Source organism: Cygnus olor, chromosome 3 (genome assembly GCF_009769625.2).
Source record: "Cygnus olor isolate bCygOlo1 chromosome 3, bCygOlo1.pri.v2, whole genome shotgun sequence".
Lineage (NCBI taxonomy): Eukaryota > Metazoa > Chordata > Aves > Anseriformes > Anatidae > Cygnus > Cygnus olor.
The window spans coordinates 98269028-98296762 of NC_049171.1; the positions used below are offsets into that span (position 1 = coordinate 98269028).

The 27735-nt window shown below is 38.9% G+C and overlaps 2 protein-coding genes across 3 annotated transcripts in view; one reads left to right on the top strand and one right to left on the bottom strand.

The window, feature by feature from the left end:
* The window catches only part of NVL (nuclear VCP like), a 48105-nt gene extending 29643 nt beyond the window's left edge, over positions 1–18462 (top strand). For both annotated transcript variants that reach the window (XM_040551318.1, XM_040551319.1), the window contains exons 19-23: positions 7943–8049; positions 11305–11381; positions 12897–12985; positions 17039–17109; positions 18218–18462. In XM_040551318.1, coding sequence (XP_040407252.1) covers positions 7943–8049; positions 11305–11381; positions 12897–12985; positions 17039–17109; positions 18218–18262 — 389 coding nt within the window. In that variant the 3' untranslated portion in view covers positions 18263–18462. The remainder of the gene's footprint in view (positions 1–7942; positions 8050–11304; positions 11382–12896; positions 12986–17038; positions 17110–18217) is intronic.
* Positions 18463–22555: 4093 nt separating this feature from the next.
* DEGS1 (delta 4-desaturase, sphingolipid 1) lies at positions 22556–27573 on the bottom strand. The gene is made up of 3 exons (XM_040551321.1): positions 27402–27573; positions 25901–26643; positions 22556–23792 (listed from the first exon to the last, which is right to left on the bottom strand). Exons 1-3 carry the CDS (start codon positions 27481–27483, stop codon positions 23646–23648), a joined length of 972 nt encoding a protein of 323 aa, XP_040407255.1. The 5' UTR covers positions 27484–27573; the 3' UTR covers positions 22556–23645.
* Positions 27574–27735: the final 162 nt, after the last annotated feature.

Below are 27735 nucleotides of genomic sequence, written 5' to 3' on the forward strand. Positions count from 1 at the left end.
CGTTTCTCTGACCCAGCCACAGGGTCTGCCACAGGGGTTGGAGTACCCTCTGCAGGGGCAACTTGCACTGCTACAGTTCGTTTCTCTGACCCAGCCACAGGAGTGGGAATGGCTGCGGGAGCTGGAGCCGGGACGGCTGCGGGAGCTGGAACGGCTGCGGGAGCTGGAGCCGGGACAGCTGCGGGAGCTGGAGCCGGAACGGCTGCGGGAGCTGGAGCCGGGACGGCTGCGGGAGCTGGAACGGCTGCGGGAGCCGGGACTGGAACGGCCGCAGGGTCTGTCACTAGGTTGATAGTAGCATCAATTGCAGCTCGATAGGCACAAGCCAGACCCCAGCACGCCACAGTGATTTGTGTCACTTTGGAACTGCCAGAGTCATGACACCTTTTTTTCAAGCATTCTACCAGTTTTTTAGGATTTTGCAGTTGTTCAGGGGTGAATGTCCAAAACACTGGAGGTGCCCACTGCCCTAGAAACCTGCCCATATCCTCCCACACTCCCTGCCACTCGCAAATATCCCGCCTCAAGACAGATCTCCGGATGAGATTCCTAAGTAGTTGTTTAACCTTAAACAAAACCTGAAGCGCATTCAGGAGACATAACAACAAGAACATGCTGGTCTGAGTATCCCAAGGATATTCAACATCTTGGAGAGCTACCGTAACTAGCTCGGGGGATAAGAGGGTGGTGAAGGAGGAAGGGAGAGTGAACAGGTAGGAAAAAATATCTTCCCCTGTCCCCTCCAGAGACTGACTCCCTGATGAAAAAAGGCAATAGGTGTAATTGCTAATAGTTTCTGAGATATGGTTTCCGAAGTATAGAGTCGACGACAGTGCTGAGTACAAATACCAGGTTAGAGTCATGACCAGATACCTCATCATTTCATAAGCCATCGTTACACCACACAGTACCATAACAATCTTAAACCAGGGCCCGGAAAGGGTAAACAGCACGACAGGGAGCACATACAGAAAGTAACTTGCTATAAAACTCAATTTGGGAAACAGGCACAGCAGACTTGAGATTAAGGCAATCAACATTGTGACTAGCAACTATTAAACAGGTCGAATACTTATACCAATTTTAGTTTAACACACTCTGGTCAAATCTGTCGATATCTCAACCCTTCGTGCCCCACGTTGGGCGCCAAATGGGCTGTTGTGGTTTAGCCCGGCTGGCAGTCAAACACCACACAGCCGTTCGCTCACCCTCCCCCCTCCCTCTCCGGGATGGGGGAGAGAAACGGGAAAGTGAAGCCTGTGAGTTGAGATAAAGACAGTTTATTAAGACAGGGAAAAGAATAACAACAATAATAATAATAATAATAGTATTAATAGTAATAATGTGTACGAAATAAGTGATGCACAATGCAATTGCTCACCACCCGTTGACCGATGCCCAGCCTATCCCCGAGCAGCCGGCCACCCCTCCACCCCGGCTAGCCACCCCTATATATTGTTCAGCATGACGTCAGATGGTATGGAATACCCCTTTGGCCAGTTTGGGTCAGCTGTCCTGGGTCTGTCCCCTCCCAGCTTCTGCTGCATCCCTAGCCTGCTCGCTAGCAGGACAGAGAGAGGCTGAAAAGTCCTTGGCTTGGTGTAAGCACTGCTCTACAACAATTAAAACATCAGCATGTTATCAGCGCTCTTCTCATCCTAATCCAAAACATAGCACCCTGCCAGCTACTAGGAGGAAAATTAACTCTGTCCTAACTGAAACCAGGACAATGAGGCAAATACTTTCAGGGATGTCATGTGGCACTGCTCTGAGCTAATGACTCCTCTCACAGAGACACAATGTTCCTTCTGCATCCTTTAACACCCACATGGTCTGACTGTGCTGTTATCTGGGATAGACTAGTCTTTTATGACTGAAGATCGTGAAGAACAGACAGGTTTCAAAGCAGTTTAGTAGATTTATAAAGGCCAGTTCAGAGTGCATGCCATTCAGATGTTAATTGTAATATATGAAAATTTGTGTCACAGGTTTTTATTAATTCTCAGCTTTGCTTGTTTAGATTTACACTAACTCTGTACATGCTTGTGGGTCTTATTTTCATGCATATATGAAGTATACATCTATGCAATTGTAAATCTGTGACTTTATAAGCCTCACATGGGATGCAGTTTTGCCTTTGTATTGACATACATACCAATATACAAAGGTAATATATAATCTCTGGATTTTTTTTTTTAATTTTTAGTTAGAAGTTACTGTTGTCTTGTTCAGACTTATTGTATTACTCTACTGGAATAGTTAAAATTGCAAAATATTCCTGAGAAACGAAGGTTGAAATAAGGGAAAGCTGGAGATTTTTAAGGCGTGAACTAAGCAGTGTATTACTAGCAAATGACCTTGATGTAAAAGTGAATATGAAGTAAAAATGCCTTGCATAAAGAAAATCCTAAGGCAAGAATAGCAAATATAATCATCAAATTGAAGGGAATAAATGTATCTGCAAAATTTGTAAATGGAAATGAATTACATAAAGGAGTTTGCCAATGTAATAAATCATTTATGAACAGCAAAGCTTGGGACATCCATCTTTTCCTAGATGATGCAGTTATTTATGTGTTTTGGATAGGATGGATCTCTTACTTGAGAAGGATATCAGTTGTGTATATGAATAACACTTTGGATACGTTTAGACTACAGACTTCTGCTGTGATACCTGGATTTGTCAGTGTGAAGAAATATAGCTTCCAGTTGATGCAGCTTTTACCAGAACATTTTTTACTATAGTTGCGGCTAAACCATGGAAACTCACTTTTTTACTTGCGTAGTTTATTTAAGAATTATTGAGCTTAGGAATAGGCAGTGTTCACCAAATGAAGTTTTGATAATATCATCTGTTCACTTAATAGGAGGACAATGCTGGTAGTAACAGTGAAGTCCATGCTCTTACTGCCCTAAGACCTAAATGTCCAAGCAGAGACCTGAAGGGGAACGATAGTTTACCTTGGCAAATGCAGTTAAATAACTCCTACAAACAATACAAGTTGTAGTGCTTGAAAAGCTTTTTCTTTGTAAGTCTGACATTTGTATGAAAGATTTTCTTGACATAGCTAGGTTGAATAGAAATGGTGGGTATTTGTACAGTAGAAATCTAAATAATTTGTCCCCACAGAGCTTCCCGAATTCTCCCACTAGGTCCGTATTATGAAGTATGAGGTATCATCTTTTTTTTAATCCGTGTTAATGTAATTTAATGGGATACAAAACAGCTTTGCAATTTGCTTCTTCTTTAAAATGGTTCCTTGCATGGTAGCTTTTATACTTTATTGATGTAACTGTTCATAACAACTGTGTATGCTGTCAGCATTGTAGTTTCAGAGACAGTGGTACCAAAAGATGAGTCTTACCTCACAGTAATATTGTTATCATGAACAATAGTAACAGGGTAGTAGTGGCTCAGTCAGTTTTAGCATCAACATATGTTCCTAGCACAGTTGTTCTAGTGAGGCAACTCCTGTGACAAGGAGTCCATCGCATAATGGTGGTGTTTTTTATGTCCCATGGCTCAAGACTGACAAAAAAAAAAACTGTTTTTTTTGGTAGCTTTTAAGGACCTGGACTGTCTGATTCCCATTTTGTCAAAAGGGCATGCACCACACATTGGTTCTTTTTCTTTATCACACACAGTTTGCAAGTGGTAGTTCTTATTCTGGGGTTGCTGAAATAAACCTTTAATCAGTGCTTAAAAGAAGAATATTTGAATGTTTTTTGCACTTTCAAAGTGACTTTGAAAGTCCTTTGAAAATCTGTCTTGACTACTGTAAATTAGTAGGGATGCAGTATTATTCCCAACTCAATCTCTTTGCACCTAAATGCAGAACACTGTCAAACTTTGCCTGAGAGGATAAAATATTTAAAGCCTTCAACGTCATTAAAAAGAGAGAGAAAGAGGCAGAAGTGACATGTCCTATTAGAAACTTTCTGGGTCAGAATAAGTGTATTATTTTTTAGTCTACTTCCTTCCTCAAATCCGAGACTAAACACTTAGAAAAACATAAAGCACTACAGTTAAGTAAGGTCTGTAATTTCCCACAATTTTTTAGATACAAGTGTGAGTTGCAGTACTGGATACTGCTGCTTTCTCCTATTTTCTTACTTCTTCAGGCCTTGAATGTTTATAGACTCTTTAGAGAAATGCTGGCCAAGGCATCAGCAGTGGTTACCATGGAATCCAAGGAACTGTATTTAACCTGAGAAAACACGAGTAATCAGTGAAGCACAACAAACTGATACTGATTTAAGCTCGGTGTAATTGCAGTGATGTCTTCAGTTATATCCATGGTCGTTTCTCTAGCTTTTTTCAAATTAATTCTTGTAAAATTCCCCTTCTGCTGTTATCTTAAAACATGGTCCCAGTTTCAGTGAGTTCTGTTTCATTTAGCAGATTTATGTTAGTTTTGTAGAGCTGTTCATCTGAACCACAAAAGCATAATAAAATATTAAAGCATAATAAAATATTAGTCTTTACTTGCTATGACAATAGTTTTGATTTTTTTGTTTCGTTTTTACTTGTTCATAAATGTTGCTGAGTTAAAGGCAATATAAGATCTAAAAAACTACTTAATATGTGATACAGGGAACAGTTTCTTTTATAATAGTTTTAATTCACACAAATTGTGTTGTATATCTTCCACAGGCTTTGGTAACGTAGACCAAAGATGCTGGGAGCATCTTTGTGGAGTTTCTGAAACCCTTTTAGAGCTTCTGAGCTTACATTCCAGAACATTGTATACTTTGAATATAATTTAAAATGCTGTAGTGAATATAGGAGAAGCTTGATGGACTCAACACAGTAGTCTTTTTTGCTGCGATGTGAAAAAAATTCCTTAACTTTGTTGACTTGTGTATAATTAAGATAAGGCATGAATTATCAACTGGAAATGAGTGTGAGATTAATAGATTTTATTATAGGACAACATAATGTCACATTATAGGCCTCCACGCAAAGTAATTTTCAATAGAGTTTAGTGAAGAAGATAATGTTTTGCAGTAGTTTGGAGAGCAATGCAGTAATCTGAAATATGACATGATTTTCTGGAGGCTAGTGCCTGTTCTAACCTGCAAAAACAAAGCAAGGGATGGATGTACTCTAAATGTCTCCGTATGCCACTTTGCCAACTTACATGCAAAAAGGATACTACTGTCTTCCAGTGGCATAGCCAACATAATTGACTGCATTAGGAAACCAAGACAGAAAGTTACTAACTAAACATTTCTCTTAATAAAAATGCGGCAGTTGTTCCTCCCTGAGACAGCTGCTTGGAAAAGAAGTATTGTGTGCCATCGATTTTCCATGATTTCCTTTCAGACTTGAAAGATAATATTTTTCACTTTTCAACTTGGAAGATAATAATATGCTTTGAAACAGGTCTCTAAAATAATTATCTTAATTTAATTAAAACATTAAATCTAAAGTTGAATCTATGCTGTCTAGATAAGTTTCCAGATATTAAATATGGAGAGAACATTATAATTTATCAGGATGGAATGCTATGAAATTCCTAAAAAGGCAGCATTACTTATTTGTTTAAACAAATATGAAATGCATCTAATGAGAGAGTTTGACCAAAGAGGAAGAAGGAATGTCTGTGGTATATGGTTTTAATTTTTCAAGTTTTGCAGAGAACTTCAGTCCCAGAAGCTTGAGGAAAGGCTCAGGTCTGAACCCATAGAGTGACGTGAATTTACTCATAAGAAAATGGGAAGTGTAGATCTGTGTTTTGAATTGCAGAATGGACTTCACTGTGTAAACCTCCATTACTGTGGCTTATTGAGTTAGCGTGAGTTGTAGCTCTTTGAATGCAGGCCATGTTTACATACAGATGGATGAATGTATCTTTAGACTGGATCACTAACTTAAAATTGTTGGACAGAGTGGCAAGTGCTATTTTCTCAGCATGTAAAATGGAAATGATATTTTCCATATTAAAATCATTAAGAGCTTTTGAATGGAACATTGAAGTGCATGGTGTTGTAATACAGTCCCTATTGAGAGTATTTGTTTTGATGGTTGTAATTGATCTGTTGTGCAAATTCTGTAATCTCATTTTAATGTGTGGCAAAACTTCCTTCCACAGAGATACAGAAACAGGAAAGTGCATTTGTGCTGAAAGCAAGATAACATAACAAATATAGCACTGTGCACAGTAGTACAGGAAAGATGTTCTTGTCTGGGCCTGCCACGGCAGGGGTTGTGTTTAACCCATGTTTCATCTGTCTGGATTAAATTAGTATATCATTTTAGAGGGTTTTTTGTTACTTTCCACCATTCTTGTCACATTCTCAATAGCTGTTTTTGCCTACATAGATGTCTTTGGTCATGACTGCTGTATCTTGGGAAAAAAAAAAAAAAAAAGTTTTTTGCCCAAGAAAAAGGTAGTGGAGCAATTTTTAATGTATGCATTCATTCTATGTGTTGCCTTTTAAGCACAGGTGTCAGTATAATTTGAACAAAACTCTGTACATATTTAAAAAGGGAAGAAAGATCACATTGTGGTAGGGTCAGATGGCTGGAATCTCAATAGATTTAAGTAAATGTTTTTCTTTTCAGTTTAAAAAAAAAAAAGACAACTGTGCTTCCATGTGCATTGTTTTGGTTTTGTTTGCTTTTAAACATCCCTACAACAAGGATCAACAACTTAACCTTTACCAGTTCTTCTGCATTAAAATACATGAATGCATGCGGTTTGTTTATTAGCCACATTTTGTCAAGAGGATCTAATTCTAAGGGTGTTAACAGCTTCATTTGGAGTCGTTGTAGTTTCTAGCTTAACACTTAGGTATAACTTTCAACCTTTACTTTTGGATAAGGTTTTTGCAATAGCTGCTGCCCAAGATATCTGTAGACCTTACAAACATCAAAAAAGTTTGTTATGTTAAAAATACAATTTTCTTTGTCTTCTGTGGGTGCTTCTGTGATTTCGCTGTTCATGTTACTGTAGTGTGTAGGATGTGGATTTTTAGAATCCCTTAGTGAAACAGATTAGGTTATACCATCGTAATTTTTGTAGATGGGGAAATCAAGAAGTTTAGTCATTTAGAAGCATCATCCAGGCAGTTTGTGTTAAAACATGGACAGGAATGAAAGCAATTTAGGTCATTCCCATGTTACATGCCCTATTTGTATCTCTTGTTGTACCAGTAGTCCATAGTATTTACATCCTTGTCTGCTGTTCATGGAAGTACTATATTGAAGCCTGTGGTGCTAAAAGGCTGCTTGAGATTTCTATTATGTTTGAGTTTTGAATGGTTTTTAGAGAACATTTGTGATGACTTTGGTTTCTTACTTCTTTGGATGTAGTAAAATCTGGGGTCTGTCGCATTTCCTGGGGAACAAATCCTGTACTTTGCAGCTCTATTTTGTGTTTTCATGGTTATTCTGTATTACTATGTAGAAAATTAATATGTTGTAGAAATGCAAATGACAAGTAAAATTAAGTTTACATGGGGGGGTGCTTATGATTGGCCCTGTGTACTTCTGAATCTTAGTTTAACATGGTGGCCTTCAAGCAGATTTGCAGGGGTTAATATGGGTAGAGCTCTTTCCAACTCAACAAACTGGAAAGCATTTTTTTTCACTGTTAGACATTACCATGGAATTCCTCACTTGACTGTGCTAGGTATGATAGAAAAAAACGTTCTACTACTGTATTTGCAGAGACTTGTCTTCATTTGTGACCAGATGAAACTAGTATTTATGAGCCGTATTTGACCAGATGTGGCTTACCTGTACTGGGTAATAAAGGCTCCTACCTGGCAGAGATGAAACTATTTCAGTCAGCTATTTTAATGCTCAGAGCTGCACATTGCACCAATGCTTTTTGGAAGCTCTGTACAAGTACGCATATATTACTTCTCATATGTACACTTTCCTAAATGTATATATAATTTCTGGATAATTGAGTCGTTTTCTCCCTTCCCCAAGATATAATTGACCCAGCTATCCTGCGTCCTGGTAGACTGGATAAAACACTCTATGTGGGTTTGCCACCGCCTGAAGATCGACTTGCTATTCTAAAGACAATCACCAAAGTGAGTATTTGGAAACAAATCATTATCTTGAACCTTAGTGGAATGATTTTATACAAATGAAGGTTCACAGAAGAATTGCAGTATTCTGTCTCATGAAACGTTTTTGAATATAACATAAAGTAATAAAAATAAACTATCAGCCACATCTGCTGGTAAATTTGCTCTGAGACTGCAAAGGGTTGATAAATCTTGAGTAAGGCAACCTGTTAAGCATAGAAACTGCTGCCTTTATAGTCACAATTTGAAGAGATTTAATTAAAAGATTCCCATCTGTGTGAGTAATGGGCCTAGAAGTGTTTTGTAAGCTTTTTGAGAGGGCGAGGGGATTTCCACACACTCAGTAATATGATTCACTAGCTCCAGCTGTATTTGCTCAACACTTAATTGTGACACTTGATAATGCCCTTTAGGACTAATGGGAAGCTTGTGATAGAGGTTGTTTATTTTGTTTTTAAAGGTAACTTGAAGCATTTTTTTAAAATTTGGGCTTGTATGATTGTCCTGACTTAAAATAAACAACCTCCATCTTCTGGAAGAAGTGGGTGGTAATGGTCAGTCATTAGACTTTATAAACAGAGTGGAAGGATTCTCTGATTACAAGAGTTGACACCTACTCTCTTCTCTTCTCTCTTTTTTTTTTTATTTTTTATTTTTTTTTAAACATACAGTCGTTATGTCTCACTCTCCCTATTTTTTGCTGGAGAATCTTTGCAGATATGTAACTGTCTCAAGTTAGTATGCCACTAACTTTAATTAGTGGTGTAGGAAAATAATGCAGCAAAGCTTGGTGCAAGACAGTATGGAAGGAGAAAGTGGTATTAAACAAAATTGATTTTGGGGACTCTCATACATACCACTTGTTCACACCCTCACAGCCCCATGTAGTCACCAAGATGCATGCATCCAAGTGGTAGGGACAGAATCACTTGTGCGCAGCATCGATGATAAGTAATTTTGGGTGTTGTGACCTTGCTTCATCTCTTGGCTTCCTCTTGACTGGCAAAATGGCAAACTGTTAGAGAAAAATGTTTTCTAGGTTCCCTTCAAGAATCAAAAATTCAGAATCTTGCTTACTTCAGCAGCAATAAATCTTGGGCAAGGTTGCTGCAAATTGTCTTTGTTCCCTCCTTCTGGATATTTTTAGGGATGTAGTCTGTCTTCCTGTTGGGATAACGCCAAGAGGAGTGGCATATGTGATGTGGTAACATTGTCATCATCCTGTTATCAGAGCACAGGTCTTCTGCTGACAAATCGTCTCTGCTTGGGCCTTATCTGATTATGAGCCTCCTTGTTGTGGTATACGCAACACACATTACTCAGTGTTTAGGAGCTTGATTCCTGTGGATCCTGTCTTTAGTTATCAATGCGTGTTATTTTTGGAATGCCAGACACTTCCATGCATATTTAATTCATACTAGTGTTAATATTTTGGCTACACATCTTTATAGTGAGTGAGGTATTCAGCTTTTATTTGGTTCTTTTTCTCAGCTCTTAATTTAGGCAACATGAAGATGGTCAAAGCGCTGGAGTACCTCTCCTACGAAGACAGGTTGAGAAAGTTGGGGTTATTTGGCCTAGAGAAGAGAAAGTTCCTGGGAGACCTTAAAGCAGCCCTCTAATACTTAAAGGGGGCCTACAGGAAAGCTGGGAAGGGACTCCTTATCAGTGAGTGTAGTGATAGGACATTGGGTAACAGTTTTAAGCTAAAAGAGGGGTAGATTTAGATAAGATATAAGGAAGAAATGCAATGGGATGCTAGGAAAACAGCATAGATGAGATGTAGACTGAAGTATTGTTTTGAAAGAGTTTTGTTTCAGTTAACTTGTACAAATTGGTCATTTTTGAATTGTATATTAATTATGCAAGAGAAGCATGTCTTCACATGCTTAAGTTATTAGCGTACTTACATTCCTGCAAGCTGTATCAGCTTCTCTGGTGCTCGTACCCAGAGCAGGCGGATCATTCCACTCATAAAATGCCCAACATATGTTTCTACTCAAAATAGTTGTTAAAATGTTTCTTGTTTAGCAGAGGTGTTTCATTGCCTTGCAGTCTTTTACAACAAATATTAAAATATCCCGTATGAAATTGTATGGAGCCTCCTTGTGTCCGTGTTAGAGTCTCGTCTCCTTTCAAGATGTTTCAAAATCAGGCTGTTCCTTTCTGTCTGTTTCTTCCCTTCCAAACTGGTGTTCTGCTCAAGGTTCATTCAGTATTGCTCCCTTACTCTGCCTAGGCCACCCTCCTTGATTATTCTACTGTCAGTTCAAGAGTTTTAACTTGCCAGTTGCTATACTTTTTATTTCTTTCCTGAAGGTATTACAGGTATGTGGTATTTTAGTTCACCTGAAGAAGTCAGAAAAGAAATATACGAATTTGTGCATTTCTGTCAAACAAGTTAAGTTTCATGGCAGAAGTATATTAATCGTTATCAAAAAGTGTCTTTTCATACCTAAACTCAGGTATTGTTTGATACTAGAGACATCTTGAATCTCTATACTACCGTGATACTTACTACTTTACTGTTGTCTAAGGGCGACAACATAGGAAGATCTCCTTGCATACAGCATTCGAAATAATTATGTTGGCTAGTTTCAATTATAATTCATAATGTTGCTGAATATTTTTGTTGCTGGAGATGCAAAAATAATTACTTCTGGGGTCTTCGTGGGGAAATCGGTAGTAATATGTACGAGTAGTGTCAAAAAGTGTGTAGTTTGTAAAAACTAATGAAATCCAGAATGAAAAACTTCTAGCTTTGAAAAATGTATGTTTATCTAGATAGAACATAAAAGATATACAGTTAATTAAGTCTTAAAGGTGATGAGGCAAGACCAAGTCTCCATGAGCTATTTGATTTCAATATGTAATAAAACTAGAGGAAGTTCAGCTAAACAATGCTGTTGATGTAACCAGTTACTTAAGTATGTCTGTGTATGGAAGTGTCAGCGCTACTATGCTGTGACAAGCTGGCCATCATTTTGTTAGAGGAAATTTAACCTGTAGGTGGGAAGTTGAAATTTACCATGACTTATTTCATAATTAAATACTTTTAAGCCTGATCATCCTTCTTGCCAGTTTGAGATTAAAAATAATGCTTACATTTGTGGATAATTCAGCGAACTTGTCAGACCCCTTCATCCAGATTTGATGAAATCAATCACTTTGCAGATGGCATGTGTAAAAACAAATTATAAAATAATAATAATAATAATAATATTTTATCTTCTCTTTTCATCATCTCAATTTATTTAGGATGGCACCCGGCCTCCACTAGATATGGATGTAAACCTTGAAGAAATTGCTTACAGTCAACATTGTGATTGTTATACGTGAGTAGTTTCTAGTTTTGACTTTAATATTGATGTGCAGTGATGCATGATAATTCATCAAGAGGATCTTGTAACTTTCAGGGTTTATAAGTCTTTTCTCTTAAACTATTTTTCATGCTTTAACTTGTGCTTTTTTCCAAGAGCTCAGTAGTAATATATGGACACTTAAAAACTTTGTCATCTGGAATAGCCCTTTTTATCTTGCAAATACAGATCAGTAGAGGCTGCTTTTTCATCTTAGCTTTGCTTGTCTTATTTTATAATGCTTGCATAATCTGAGGATAAAAGAGCCCTCTTTAACTTGTTGATCCATGTACAATGATGATGAAAGCAAATAGGTTAAACGACCAGAACTAACTTGTTCTCTCAGCTGAAAGCAATGTGTTTGACACAGTAATAATGAGGGCCTATTCCAACTTGTGCTTTGTGAATACCAAGGTACGTTTTTTTTAGGAAAGCTTGTTAGCCGTCTCTGCCAGAGTAACTTGCAAAGTAAGTGTTCTACAGTACTTCAGAAAGTTTTAATCTGTTAAATGATTTATTAATAGTTAATGATTTTCTGGAGGTCACAAAAGGTTTGACATGCGGCTTGTCACAATATTGCTTTTTATTTTTCGAAATGGAGGCTACTATTAGTAGTGATTTTTCAGTTTGTCCATGTTTAGATCTAGGAAAGAGGAGTGTTTGTTCTCTCCCCATCCTCGAGCAGGGGTGTGGGAAGTGTTTAAATACAATAGTATTCCTAGCATCACCAATGAAGCACAGAAAGTGAACTGTGAACATTTTTCTTTGGTTCATCGACTTGCACCAGTCTGAAGGCTCATGAAAAGTTTAACAGCTGGAAACCGCAAACAAATATTTCAAAAGGCTGATCTGACCAGATTTTGTGAATGCCGTTATTTTAGGAGCATGTTGGTTTATCTATAGATCCAGCTTTTGGCGACCGTCTCTCTTGTAATAATGGGTGATGCCATTTGAATCTTTCATAAGACTAATACCAAAACAATCTACTGTGTTTTCACCAAGTGGCACAATATTGATCAATCCCTTGGCATTTTTGATGACATTAGTTGGGTTTTGCCTCTTCCCTTGCTTCTCATTTGCTTGATCTTAATCTGAGGCTAAAATCTGGAGGACTTAACTCCTTCCTAAGGTACACAATAGGTTTGCTGTGCTCTCCCTGTTGGGTAGATAGAAGAATGCAGCTGTGTATAGGAAAGAAAAGGGAAAGGTAGCCCGTTGATGCATTTAGCTCTGCACCTAAATGATTTTAGATATCTAACTTAAGTCTGTAAGGTATTATAGGTTTTAAAATGGAACTGCTGTGACTACTTGATTTTTCATATTTTTTAATGTAATAATTTATGCTGTGGATTTTTGAAGAGGTTTTTGTAATTTCCCTCGCCTTTTGCCGGTCTCTTACAATTATTTGTAGTGTCTTGCCTACCTATATGCTATTATCAAAAAGACGAGATAAATTTATCCTAAAATAACTTGTTCTGTTTTTATCTGTAGAGGTGCAGACCTTTCTGCTTTAGTACGTGAGGCTTCAATTTGTGCATTGAGACAGGAAATGGCCCTGTGGGATAGTAAAAGCAAGAAAGGTAAGAAAGCTTTACAAAAATCTTAACTGAACAGTAAGAAGATAATGGAGTATAAAGTGTTTAATGTAATGTAACAACTAGCACAGAGGCATGCGTGCTGTGCGTAAGTGATTGATGACTTCCGATCCAAACAAAAAACAAGTCATATTTGTTTCCAGAAAATGTTAAGTACCTTTGAAGTAGATGAAGGGGAGAGTAACAGGAAAAAAACAGTTAAGCTGGAGGTTTAGCATAAATTGTTTTACTGAAAAAAATTAACCTTGTAACCTTAAAGAAAAGTCAATGTTAAATAGTAGCGCAAAATGATAATTCTTATGCTAAACTGAATTATGTCTTTGCCTAATTTTCACATAATTTTTAAAGACTACTTATACTGGCCTATTGGCATATTTGTGTACAGCTGTTACTGTAAACACACTTATCGCATACCTTTGGAACACAATTGTATTGTGTAATTGAATACACGTATCTAGTTGTAATATCGCTAGGAAAAGCTGAGAGCAATTTTTGATCTTAGGTGTTTAGCTTATCAGTGGCTCTTGCCAGAACTTTAACAGGGAGTTGTAAGTTGTTTCAAGTACTATTTCTGCCTGTTCCATATCTCTCAGCACTTCTAAGTTGCTTTTTCCTGTTTTTCCTTTTTTTTTTTGTTTTGTTTTTTGCACACAGATAGGAGAACGTAGTTGGAAACTGGAGCCCTTTATATAGTGTGTGTACATCTTTTTTTTTTCCAGAACATTCTTTCATTTTTTTTTTTTTTACTTAAAAGTCAAAATGTAAAGCTAAGATGGAATTGAGACTTGTCAGTTGGCCTTGGAAAATGTTAGATTTTCATTACTTTTCTGATTTCTGAGAACCACACTGGATTTTTAATAGGTTTGAATCATTCCTTTTGATCTAATGTGTACTGTCTTATTTGTTTTTAACAACAGTAGGTAAGCAGAGCAGAATATATGTATTTCTTCTTATAAAGGAGCTAGCATTTAATTTGGGGGGGGCATGGGACTGGTTGCCCAATTTGCTTGCTGTAGATGGAATAAAAAGCTCTTGGTTTTAGATAGGAAAAATTCAGAAATTTGTTTGATTTTTATAATTATTCTGAGTGTAGGAGGCTTGATTCAAAAATGTCACTCGCTTGAATTCAGCCTTTAAATTTAGGATTGTAGCCTGACCACTAAATTATATGGATCTGTTGGCAGACAGCAAGTCCATAAATTGTGCACAGATTGATCTGCATGTTTGTAGCGGCTGTTTGTTTGGGATGTTGTTGTTTCCTGTATTCTAAGATGTCAGCCCTGGCTGGTATGAAAGTGCTTAAGGTGGTTTCTGATTGGAAATCCTGTTCATTTATATCTTCAGAAGAGTAGTGTGCATACACAGACTGGATAATTTCTTCTGCCAGTGTTACCACAGGACTCATGCAACTGATTCCCCTCCCACATGATGTAATGTGGCTGTAGATGAGTGCTATATGTCCCTTGTCATTCAGTTCCTTAGAAACACTTTGCTGAGATCAGGGCTGATTCTTTCAATTCTGTAGAAACCTCTGTTGCAACCTCCTTATTTCCTTGAGCCTGAATTCCCCCCCCAGTCCCACCATTCCAGTGTCCCTCCCCCCACTGCACCCCCTCTCAAAAAGCAAGATCTGATCCTTGTTTGATACTTCTGAATTAAAAGGAGGGAAGCAGTTATCCTTCACTCGTGTAGGTCAAAAAGTCTAATTTGAAATTTTTAAGTATGTAGTCTTATTTTAAAAAGACTGCACCTGCTGATATACTTTGATATTAATGCATCATTGAACAGAAGATAATTTGTCTTAAAAAAGACATTCATACTTAGTTATCCAGACTAAATGGTTTTGTCTTCAGAAATCAAGGCAAATAATGCAAGCAGCAAAGGTGTAGGTTACTGACAGCCAACTTCACATTAGCAAGCATTGTGCCTAATTTTATAACACAATACACATGAAGCAGCCTAACCTACTTTTGTTGAGGTAAACTATTTTACCTAGCAGTAGGTAAAAGCATACTTACACCTAGCCATAGCTAATACACTTAAATTTGTATCATACTGTTTCACCATGACCGTTTCTGATAGTCATGTTCTAATTGTCTTCCTAGCTGACTAATGCTGTTTCCTCCTCCCCCTTCCCCCCTCCCTGTAGCTTAGACTATATTATATTTCATAATTTGATTTAAAAGAGACTTAAAACCAAAAGTGAAAGCAATATGAAATTCTCATAGCTTTCTTTTAATATTTAATGGAGTTTTGATGAGTCATTGTTAAAGCCATTTGGCTTCTGTGAAAGACCCAAGATGAGGTTTTTCTTACTAATAGTAGGTGTTGCCTTGGGCAAATAAATTAAAATACTTACATTCAAGCTTTAAATGCACGTTTGTTCTTACTGGTATAACTTTATATGGTAGTGGGAGCCTTGAATAAAAGCTTCAGAGAACTGAGATAAAATGCAGCAAGGTTGTATATTTAGTTCAATGAACTTTATCAGCATCTTAAACAAATCATCATCTTTAGTGACCTTCATCTGCTGTGTAGTCTTTTCGCTATTCAGAAGAACTTAGAAAAAAATTTTTCTTACCTCATATATCAAATGTATTAATGAATATAATTGATATACTGAATATAATGAATTAAGATTTTTTTCATATCTGCACGTCCTGTTCACATTACAAAGATGTTCATAAAGGTAGTGACAGTACATACCCATGAAAGCTAAAAGTGTCTTAATTGAATGCATAAAAAAATGCACCAAATTGACATTTTTATTTACTTCTAGCATATTTGATACATGAGCTTTAGCATTGTAGTAAATCTGTATAGTGGTATCTTGGGATTCTTAAGTCTAGACTAACGTCTCACTTGTAAGAGCAGAGGGATCCATGATTTGAGGTTATGCTTACCTGTTAGCAGACCAAAACCAAAACAAACAACAGCAATAGCTGCATTAGAATCAAAAAAGGGATTTACAAAAACTTACTTAGAGGCAACTGAAAAAACAAAAAACAGCTTACAGTTCTGTGTGACGTCAAACAAGACAATGATATGAAGTGTATTATTTAGGAATTAAGTAAGTATCCTGTGGCAGAATTGGGATAATAATGTTTTCTAGTTACTAAATACAATTCTGTAGAGAAGCTTAATATTAAATGTGTGTAGATAAAGCACAGAAGTAGAAGTAGCAGGATGAGAAGTTTACTTCTAGAAGGGATAAGGGATGTGAATTCTAACTGAAGTTGATGTTGTTGACACTTTGACAGTGAAAGTGTCAGTCTGCAGGTAGAAGCATTAATAAATAACTTTCTGAAACAAACAAGTGTCCTTTGTTTCAAGGTACAAGGGATAATGGGGATTAAGCACTTGCCTAAGATACAATATATAAGGAGTGCCTGAAGTCACTTGGTTTGTTCAGTCTAGGGAAGAGAGGAGACCTTATGGTGGCCTACAGCTTCCTCATGAGGGGGAGCAGAGCGGCAAGCACTGATCTCTTCTCTCTAATGACCACTGCTAGGGCCCAAGAGAACAGTATGAGGCTGCAACAGGGGAGGTTCAGGCTGAATATTAGAAAAAGGTTCTTTACTGAGAGGGTGGTCAGGCACTGGAACAAGCTCCCCAGGGAAGTGATCACAGCAATGAGCCTGCCTGGAGTTCAAGAAGCATTAGGCAATGCTTGCAGATGTATATTCTGGTTTTGGGTGGTCCTGTGTGGATCCAGGAGTTGGACTCGATGATCCTTGTGGGTCCCTTCCAACTCAGGATATTCTATGATTCTGTGGTGGTTTTACCTTGCTAGGCAGCTGAACTCCACCACAACCGCTCTCTCACTCCACCTCCTCAGAAGAGGCAGGACATATTAAATGTAACACTTGAGGTGTTCTTTTCAATTCAGATCTCAATTATTCAGTTAGATCTCATGCAACTGATTAGTACATAGTTAGGTTTCATAAATGCTGCATTGAAATACAGGCCAAAAAAAATCACTTGATTGTCACTTGCCTGCAGTTTTGTCTAGTAACTTTTTACACTTTGTTCTTTCAGGAGAAATCAGGATTTCCCATAAACACTTTGAAGAAGCTTTTAGGAAAGTGAAATCTTCAGTATCAAAAAAGGTGAGAATAACTTCAAGTATGTAAGTACAATCATCGCCCTAGAAGGAATACTCAGTATGTTAGAGAGTGGTGAGAATACTGATGGTCGTAATACACTTGCATGCATTCTAGCAATTGACATTACCTCTGTTTCAGCATACTTCTGATATTTTTGCGAAGGTAATGAAAGTCTCTTTTCACCTGCAGATGATGCAGTGTGGTAGATGGATTACCCTGTTGTCAATTAGCTTTCAGTGTAGTACCTTGAACTTTTAATTGCCATTTCCAGATTAGTTATTCACCTGATCCTCACATCATATCTGTGGAATTTTTAGTTGGAAGTCAAGGCCTTTAGACTTTATCACCACCTTTCTTCCCCCAGATGGATATGCACCCAGAGGTGCTCAGCCACTTCTGTTAATGTGCAAAAGATGTCATTTTGAGATAGGAAAAGACTGATAAGAATCGAGATAGTGTTTTTTTTTCCTGATTTGAATTTGTCAACGAAGTTCATGCTTTCAAGGTTATCTTATGGCTAATTATTTTTAACATCTGAAATGAAATCTGTTCACTAATCTTACTGTAATTGAGAAGGTAATAAATATAGGAATTGTTGTTGTTGCAGAGTTTGTTAATAGGTCTTCATGTACAGCCAAGAGTATACTGCAGTCAAAATACTTTAATATATTCACTTTGAACTATAGCCAGAGAGAACAAGGTAACTATTTTAACCTAGTTAGACTAGCAAAAGATGATCTTGTCTGCTCCTTTTGGCAGACATGGATGAGTGAGTAGATGGCCAATTTGGTAGCTCACCTGGCTACAGCTGTAGCTTCCTTGTGAAGCTGTGTTCTAAGTCTAGCATGGCAATATGAAGTAGAATAACTCTGCCAAAGGCATCTGTTAATTACATAACATTGGTGACTATCAACAGAGAACCTCATTTACAAGGGCAGTAGGATCTTTTTCACCCTTGCTTTCTTGGTCAATAATTTAGACTAGAGCTAGTGGCTTATGTTTTCATGGTTTGTTTCACATATTTAGTAATTATGTAAAGTAACTCATAAGTGCTGCATGTGTTTAGTGTTGTCTAAAGTGTTTTTTTCCCCTCTTATCTTGGCACTGTTAGGATCAGATAATGTATGAAGAATTGCGTCAGTCACTGTGCAGGTGACACATCTGGACAATTCCTAGAAGAGTCTTATTCTACATGGAGTTTTTTAATATCTGCACCAGATTTCAAGAGACAGGTTGGAAAGAAGCTGTACCACATCTCCCTCAACTTTTTACGCAGCACCTGAAAAAAAGTCATAATCAACTGCTGTAAACAATCCTTAGTTTAACTACTTACAGAATAAAAGATACAATTTCTACTTATCACCATAAAAAAAATAAATACTTTTAGTGCTCAAGATCAAAGGCTATTTTCATACAATATTTGGTGCCCTCAGTCAGAAAGCCCTCAGAAACACACAGGCTAACCCTTCAATATTTCTACTGCTCTACTAGCTGTTTTCAACTGTTAATGAAAACAGCTATGTTTTCAAGAACAAGGACTCGAAGAATTACACAGGGAAAAGAGCTGTGAAAGTAGACTGGGAAGGTGTTGCACTGTTTGTTACCATACCATTAATCATGCCTTTTCCAAATACAGTGACACATGATGAACTTCTGATGAGCATCAGAAGTTCTCAGAGCTTCTGCTGTCTTCTTTTAATGTTATCAAAAGAAGCTATCCAGAGCTAAGCAAGCTGTCTCAATTATCTATGAGACAGCAAGTCTGTATAGAGCTATACAAGAACCACCTATGTTTACTAAACTTTCTGTTCTACCTCTACAACTGTACAGTTTCTTACACTTAAAAATAAAGTTTTTGCTTTACAGGAAAGCTTCAACTTTTTGAAAGCAAGCTGTGAAGCCTTTTAGTACAATAACTTACTCAATTCACTTGACCATTTGAAAGTTTGAAAGAGCTGACCAATGGAAAAAAACAAATCCATCTGGAGCCATATGAAAACAGTATATGCTACCTCAAGTATCTAGTTTGAAAGTGCAAGCAGTTCTGCATTTAGGTAGAATTATAGCCTTTTTTTAAACCTGTGGCATACATTGCTTTCAAACAAAACAATACATTACATATAAAAACTTGATCATGAACAGAAGAAAAGTCTTTGATGCAACTTCAGTGATACAATTTAAGAAATATGTGGCATCCTTTCTTGGAAAAATGCATGGCAAGCAAGACACTTTTACAATTGAAAATAGCCACAGGAATGTTTTCTCCTTTATGGATATAAAGAGGAAAATCCTGTAGCAGACTTAAGTATAACTGTAGCTGATGAGCTTATGAATGAGTCAGATCCTCAAGCCCTGGCATATCCACCAAGAATTCTCATTCTTTCCTCTTACAATGTTATTATTTCTGTATATATATGGAACAAGTAAGCAGGGTAGGAACAAGACCAAGGAGGTAATACTGTTCAAGCAGTAGTAATATTACTATTCAAGTAGTAATAACAGTATAGCCTTGTCAAAATGTATCTTAATATTAAGAAGAATGATCACAAGACACCTTGAAAATGTGACACTGGGAAAGCAACTGGGGTGCAGGAAGGTTTGAAGTTACCAGAAAAGTTGAAAAATTGAAAGAGATGAGCTATCCATATCCTGTTTGCTTACCTTGTCTGGGCTATGCTTGTCAAGGAGCAGGAGAGCAGGCAACTGAACTCTTGACTGTTCACACAAGAAAGTTCGGCACCCACATGGCTACTTTTTCTTGTAGGAAATTCTGCTTAGGCTACAATACTCATCAGAAAAAAACTAGATAAGCAATAAAATGCAAGATTACTTGTGCCTGTACATAGAGAACAGGCATTCATACAATACAGAGACCACTACCTTGTCCTTGTTCTGCATATACTATTTCTTTACTAGCAGATGGAGCTGGAGGTCTCCCTCTATCGTCATCTTCTTGATCTTGTCCCAACAGAAACAAAATGTTCATCTTATCATTCTTCTCTCACTTCTCAGGAGGCTAGTCACATATCTAAATCACAGTAATGATTCTGTAGCAGGGCATGTTAGATAGTAACAAGCATAGATGGCATCGGAGACAGTCCAGGGAACTGTCAACACAATTCACTGCCTTTGGTTTTGGCTCAATAGGAAACATTTTCAACAATTCTGTCCTTCCTTACATTGCAGGCTCAATTATGAAACAGAGGATTTGATAGAGCATTGCATACATAGAGTTGCATTGCAGATTGCAATACCAAGGGCATATCTGCAATGTTTAGGCACACGTACTTATCAGATTGCTTGTTTGTAGACAGTCCCAGGAAAAGTCTTAGTAGACCTAGAAGGGGCTCCATGCTTTGCAGTGTGCAAGGTTAAAAACAGAAGGACTTGCTTTGCCTTAGTTCTTTCAAGACTCTTTCAAATTTACAAACAAGTGCACTTTCTAAAAGCTGCCTTGGACCACTTACCAGGCAAGTTCACTACCGGAAGTGAACTTTTCTCCTCTTCATCCAATAGGATGAGGGTGGTAGAGCCTGCAAGTTACCTAGAAAAGATCAATTTTCCAGTATTTGGAGATTTTTATTTTTACATGTGTCATGTGCTTGACAACTACATAGGAAGAAACCTTAATATAGATACAGAACCAAAAGTCATAACTACTTTTCAGCTGATACTGGTTCTAAGTAATAAGTCTTGCCTTGGATCTGAAAGTAGAGTTGCACAGCCAGAAAGGTGCAGCCATTTAATCCATGATAATTGGCTACTGTTCTGGAACAGACAGGTTCAACAACAAAACAAGAAAGCCAGAGGCAAAGATTGTTGTGAAAGGGGAATACATCCACACCTGTCCTGTGGGAAAACTCATGCCAAGTATCATCAGACTCCAGGATGCATTACTTACTCCACTTAAGCAACTTCAAGTAATTTGGGGGGGAGGGGAATGTTAAAAAGCTATGAAAAGTGCTTAAATGCGTTTGTCTGACAAGCTAATAAGATGCTTTAGTTACACAGGAAGGAATAAACCCTAACAACCATGTTGAAAAAGGGTGAAGTTAGCCAGTTCCATCTGAATACAGTTTAAAAGACTGCCAAGGTCCTTAGTGCTCTTTAGGTTGAGATTGGTCTTCGCTTTGTGGTTAGTCAGAGCTTCCTCCAACTTTCAGGAGGCTTCTAGAAAAATCCCTGCTAATGAAGTCAGATGCAGACACCCCTCTTATGCAATGCATGGGAGTTAAGTTATCTTAAAGTGGTGGTTACCAATGCTTGCAAAAATCAGATGACAGTTTAGATCCAAACACAAGTCTTACTGGCCCAGATTAAACTAGTCCAATACACATTCTCCAAATGGTAGCCAGTAGCAGATGCTTCAGAAAGCCTACAGCAAGCATAGGCATTTCCCTCAGAATTCCCTGCTATTCTGCACCTTTTAAAGTGAAAGTGTGTTTATAATCAGAATTGGAAGTAGGTAACTAAGCCTAAGGATGGAAGTTCACATCTGATCTGTCTTCCTAGATAAACATTTAAGATAATTAACTTCTCCACATTATCTTTTAACTGCAAAACATTTTGGAGAGACTTTACATACTTCATTCAGCTATGGTGAGCCATCAGCACTGAAGAGATTTAGTACCACCATTCACTTCCTAACTTGAGGGCTTAAAGTTTTGCAATTTAAACCTATTCAAGTCTTCAAAGTCAGTTTTCTTCTGAGTAGAAAGAAGCAACAGCAATTCTTCAGATCATTCCACACCACCACTCATTAGGACAGGCCTTCTAGCAACTGCTTTAGTAATATAGCTTTATCTAAAACTTCAGTCCTTCAGCATTAGGGGACCAGTTAAAAAAACACCCAGTGTTACTTGAATCTTTGCTTTTTAATTACAAGTAAAAATACTGGATAAAGTATATTGTGACATTACACTGTACCCTGAGCAATATACTGGCTAGCTACCATATCTGGCATCACAATGAAGTTGCTTTGTAAGTGGTTGGCACACTTTCATACCATTTCTATTACTTAACCACAGATAAGGGCCCTGCCTTAAAAAAAAAGGCTATTAGAAAACAAGACCACAGTCAGTTGAGGGTTCAGATGTACATGCGTTCTTCTTAGGTATTCAGCTTCTTTTGAAAATAAAAATGCAGATGTTAAAGACATCTAAAAATTAAGTTACTTACAGCAGACCAGTATGGACAGGAGCCTGAGACTTTCACCTTCATCGGGTTCCGTCTTTTAAATAAGTGAAGATGGATATCATAGAAACACCATTTGAGATTTAAGAGTGACTTATATCCATCTTTCACAGCTTAAAGCTATCACCAACACGTTATATGATAGAAGACAAATACACTGTGCTGAGGTATGTAGAGATTCTTCTGTGCTCAGTCTATCCATTTTCTGTTCCCACTTCAAAAACTTCTTAAGCAGGAAATTCAATAGCATCACCTATGCTCTCACCACATTTTAATATGCATGAAAACCAGTATTTATGTAGGGTACTGTCGATTTAAAAATCAAGAACATTTAGCAACACCTTTCTGTGTACACAAGTGACTAATATACCTAAAGGGTTGAGTTGCCAGTGGCTGTAGCTAGTATTGTTTGCCAGAACAGTATCTGCTTCAACTGATCCAGTTTTCCATACAAGCCAAGTTTCCAAACAAGTGTCAATATTAGCATTTAAAACCACAGGAACAGCAGAAACAACTAGGTTCTACCTAGTCATTTTACTCCACAGATGAGAAGAACTTCAAAACATAGAACTGAGATTTTTCCATGTTGCAAAAATCTTGCTCAGTTACATTGTAGCTTACACAACAAGATGCCAAATACTGCCTGCTCAAGCTACATGCCAACATAAGCTGTTTAAGGAGTAGATGGAGACCCTCAAAGTTAGTGATACCATCAAATTCCTCAACTTTTCACAGGGATATCACAAGCCACCTATATCATACCAGTTTCATATAAGTGATAGAATGCTCCTTTAAGGTACTTCCTGTAGGACAGGTAGCACTTTCAAGTAATACTTCAAATGGCATTACATATTTAAACAAAAGGGACTTAACATTTGTGTGAATTTAGTTCTACCCATAAATCAGGAAACAAGTTCAACAGAAGATTTAAGTTAACAAATCATGTTAGTTTAGAATTAACAGGTAAGTACAGCATCTTAATACTACAGTCAGCTAAATAACATGGTGTGGGCAGTGTGCTACACTGGGAACCTTTAAAATATTGAGAGCCAAACAGGTATTTTGTACAGACTGAACACCTGCCGGAGTAAATCCTTTAACAAAGTAATTTAGCATTAAGCATATAACACTGATCTTCAGGCAAACACACATACATTTAACCAATGAATCTGAGGACTGCTAGGAATGTTACAGCTGGTAATAGTCTGCTACAAAATCTTTAAGAATGCATTGCTACGTTGCTGTAGATCTTAATTCAGGACACTAGTCAACATCTTTAGCAAGAGACCTTATAGCAGTCACTTTAAAGCAAGCAGACATTTCAAAGTTTCTTGTTTGCCAGAACTTTAATCTTGTTTCACTTCACCCTTTAATTGCCTCTTCATGCGTGAATATGGGCTGATTGTGTCATCCATCACAAAGTCATAAAGCACTTTTATCCACGAGTTATACTGTGGCAGGTTGTCATAGTATTCAGCCGCTATCTTCTTCACCTGAAGAGAAACACAAGGTTCATTTACTATTTATATTAGTATCCGTCATGACAACTTTACTACCTCCAACCTGTATCTTAATGCAGATAGACTAAAAGTTTTATTTTAGATGTTAGATTCTAGAAGAAAAGCTCTTAGTGCCACCACGTGAAAGTTTCTTTTTGGTGGTTAATCACCTCCTTCACGTGAAGCTTGCACACTGTGAAGGTTAAGCAGGACAAACTAAGCCTAACACTGACATCCATTCACTGTGCTACCTAAGGAACAATGCAGCTCACCAACTCCAAGCAAGCAAGCAGTTGGATTGCTAGTTGAGGTGAGGGACTCAATTCAGAGCTGACATGTGTGTGTATATATATACATACATATATATATACACACACACAAACACGCAGACAACTATCACTAAAAAAGACTTACTAAAAAAGACTTTGCAAAGTTGTGAGGAGTTAACAGCCATTTTCAGTATGTAGTTTCACACCTCAGCACTCAGAAAAAACTTGTTCCTCGGAAGAACATCTTGTTTCTGTAGTCATTCTTCAATGCCTGTCCTTCTAAAGCTTTTTACTCCTAGATGTAGTTTTTTTTTTTTTAAACAGTATGCTTTTTTAAGCAAAGGCTACTGGAGTTTGTCAGAAATCCTTAATGATTACCTACAGCCAACCATCTAACACCTTTAAAACCTGAACAGAACAAGACTGAGCTTTCACTAAATTCCAGTTTCAGACAGAAGATTACTATCAATCCCTACAAACAAAATTAATATATTTACATGCTTGGTACAGAACTGAAGATGCTTTTGATCCATCATCACACGACCAAACAGGTCATCTAACCAGTAAACTTCAATTCAACAGTAGTTGTTTTCGGTTCACCAGTACCCCCATTAATTCAGCAATTTTCAGCTCACAGCATAGCAGAGTCCAGTCCAATGAAATTAGCTACACTGTTTAAAGAAAAGACTTTTCTCATCAAACCTGTAGATTAACAGTCCTGTAGCAGAGAGAAGTTTTTACCTCTGCAATGAAATGCTTGAAAAAAATCATTCCATATTCAGAACTCTAGTATTGGTGCATGAAGTGAAACCTGGTTTACCAGCAGAGATCTACGCATCAATGGTGAGTTAGGTGAGCTCACACAACTTAAGCTATATTTGGAAGATTAAGTCCATGAATAATTTAAAAAAGTGTAATTTCTCTTTAAAAAGAACTAACAGACTCCACTTAAGGTACAGTCTTACCAGGTCTTACTTACCAACCACAAGGACAAAGCTACAAGACTAACACTACAGCTTCTGTCAAACTACAAACTTAGTGCAACAAAAAACACATTTCATTGAACATTACCTTTAGGTGTAGCCCTGGACACCTGTGTTCTCATTGAGAAACAAAGAAAGAATTAAGCTCCCACTTAAAAGAAACTAACAAAGACTGAAATTAGAGAGAACCAATTCAAAAATTTACATCTGCTACTTACGCAAACATCACAGATCTAAGTCTTAGTTTTGAAGCCTTGCCATTGTACAGCTGATACTTATTTAGGGTTCAGAGGTTCTCACTAGAGAACGACTGAGCTGCTCCAGAATAGAAAGCTATTAAACATTTGTCATCAATACAAACACCAGCCATTCCTCAAATCATATCTCTTTCCCCCACCAGAGAACATCAGTGATAAGGGACTGAAGGATAAGTACGCATTACAATGTTTTACTTAATATTTCAAAAACAGAGGTGACAGAACTCTGAAGGTGCCTGAAACTTAACTAGTTTTCTGCATACTTCCAAACTGAAGAAGAATACTGAAGGCCGAAGGCTGTCCGTAACAGAGGCCTAAAGTTAGTACAAAGCATAAAGCCAAGACAGCAAGACATGCATTTCCTCTCCTTTTACGGAAGGGGTTAGAACAGACAGCACACAAGAAGTTTGTTTGGGACTTCTCCCTGTCAATCTACTCTCATTTTTTGTTTTAGAGAAAAAATTGCCACATTCCATTCTAACTTCAGAGGGCTTTTCTAACTTCCTTTCTTCTAACTATTTATGCTCTACCTGATTTTCAAATTAGAGTAGGGCTCATTTGAAGAAAAAGAATGGCCTGGGAAGTAAACTTACCAGTGGGAGGCTCTTGCCAGGAATATTGGGGAAGTCGTGGTGCTCATTGTGATAGCCAACATTAAAAGTGAGCAAATTAAGTGGCCCATAATAGGAGTAAGTCTCATGGCCCTTCAAAAACATGTAATGTTCAGCTATGAAGTGTCCTGAAATCGGGTGCAAACCAAGTCCAAGTACTGAACCAGCAAGCATGTAAAAAATGGATTTGACTCCCCAAAAATAATATATCATGACATCAAAGGAAAGCTGAGCCAACAAGTTGATGATTTCAAGTCGAGTAATTGGTTTGGGATTGATGCAGAGGGGTCTAATGGCATAGAAGAATGGCTGAAGAACAATCCATATGAACTTCCTGAAGCGGGTACAGAAAAACCATCCCTCGAAGTTGGTAGGGATGTCCACATCAATTCCATCGCCTCCTAAGTAACGATGATGATCCATGTGGTATCTCTTGAAGGATATTGAATACGGGAGACCAATAGGGAGGTTGGCAAATATTCCAAACCATCGGTTCCACATTGCTTTGCTATTGCCAAAGGCACTATTGTGAGAGATCTCGTGAATTGCCAGAGTCATGGAGTGGCTAATACAGCTCCCAAAAATATATGCCCAGAAGACTACCCATTTCCAGTCCAAGTCTTTAACTAGGTAAAACGCAGTCAGCTGCGCAAGAACCATCAGCACAACCACCCAGATCAAGTTGTAGTCCGGCTTCATCAATGCTTTTATTTCGGGATGCTTAGCTAGATGGGAGAGAATTCGATAAAAAAAAATATATTTAGAAGCTCTTGTCACAGCATGCTGCCCTAATTAGATGGCACAAGCATATATAATCATTCCTTTCCCTCCTCCTAATTAAGATTTATCTGCAAAGGAAACAGAGAGGCACCACCATTCCATGTGGCACATTTATAGCTATCACGAACTTTCAGAATTAAGTTTAGAATCAAGTAATTTCACCATTTTTCCGCTGCCCAGCGGCCAGCCATCTACGCGACGAGCACCAGTGTCACCTCCAACGGATCCGGGAAGGAAATGACTTCGCGCCGGCGGCCCACGAACACTCCAGAAGCCCTGTGGTAAGCCCGGCTCCTCCGGCCTGAGGACGTGGCCGTGACAGACGCCGCGCGGCTCCCTCCCTCCCGCCCTCCCTTCCTAGCGGGCCGCGGGCGCCCCCCGGGAGCTCGGCTCGCAGCCGCGGGCCCGGCTCCTCCCGCCCCTTCTCCTTCTCACCCCGCCGAGCCGGGGCCGGCTCCGGGCTCCACGCGGGCGGCCAGCGCCGCTCCCCTCACGCGGGCCCGACCCCGGCCCCGCCGCCAGCAGCCCCGAGGGGCGAGGCGCGGCCCCGCCGCCGCGGCTCCTTCCCTTCCCTTCCCTTCCCTTCCCTTCCCTTCCCTTCCCCCCCTCCTCCCCCGCGGGGCTGGCAGCCATTTTGCGGGGATCCCCCCCCTCGCCACGCAGCCCGCGCCGAGGAGCGCCGCCGCCTTCCTTCTCTCCTCACCCAAGATCTCCTTGCGGCGGTCGGCGTGCGGCTGGTCCGTGTACACCCACTCGAAGTCCTCCCTCGCCACCGTGTTCCCCATGCCTGCCGCCCTCGCGCCCTGCCCGCCCGGCTGCGGGCGCCCCCCGGCGCGGCCCTTTATAAGGCCGAGGCGGCGGCGGCCCGCCCTGCTCGGTGCCGATTGGCGGCGGCTGCTGCCGGCCGGGCCGGGCTGGGCCGGGAGGAGCCGCCCTGAGGGCCGGTGGTGCGGGGGGCAGGCGGCAGACGCAGGGCTCTCGGCCCCCGCTTCCGCCGCAGGGGAAGGGAGGCCGCCGGGGGACGGTGGGAGTCCGGC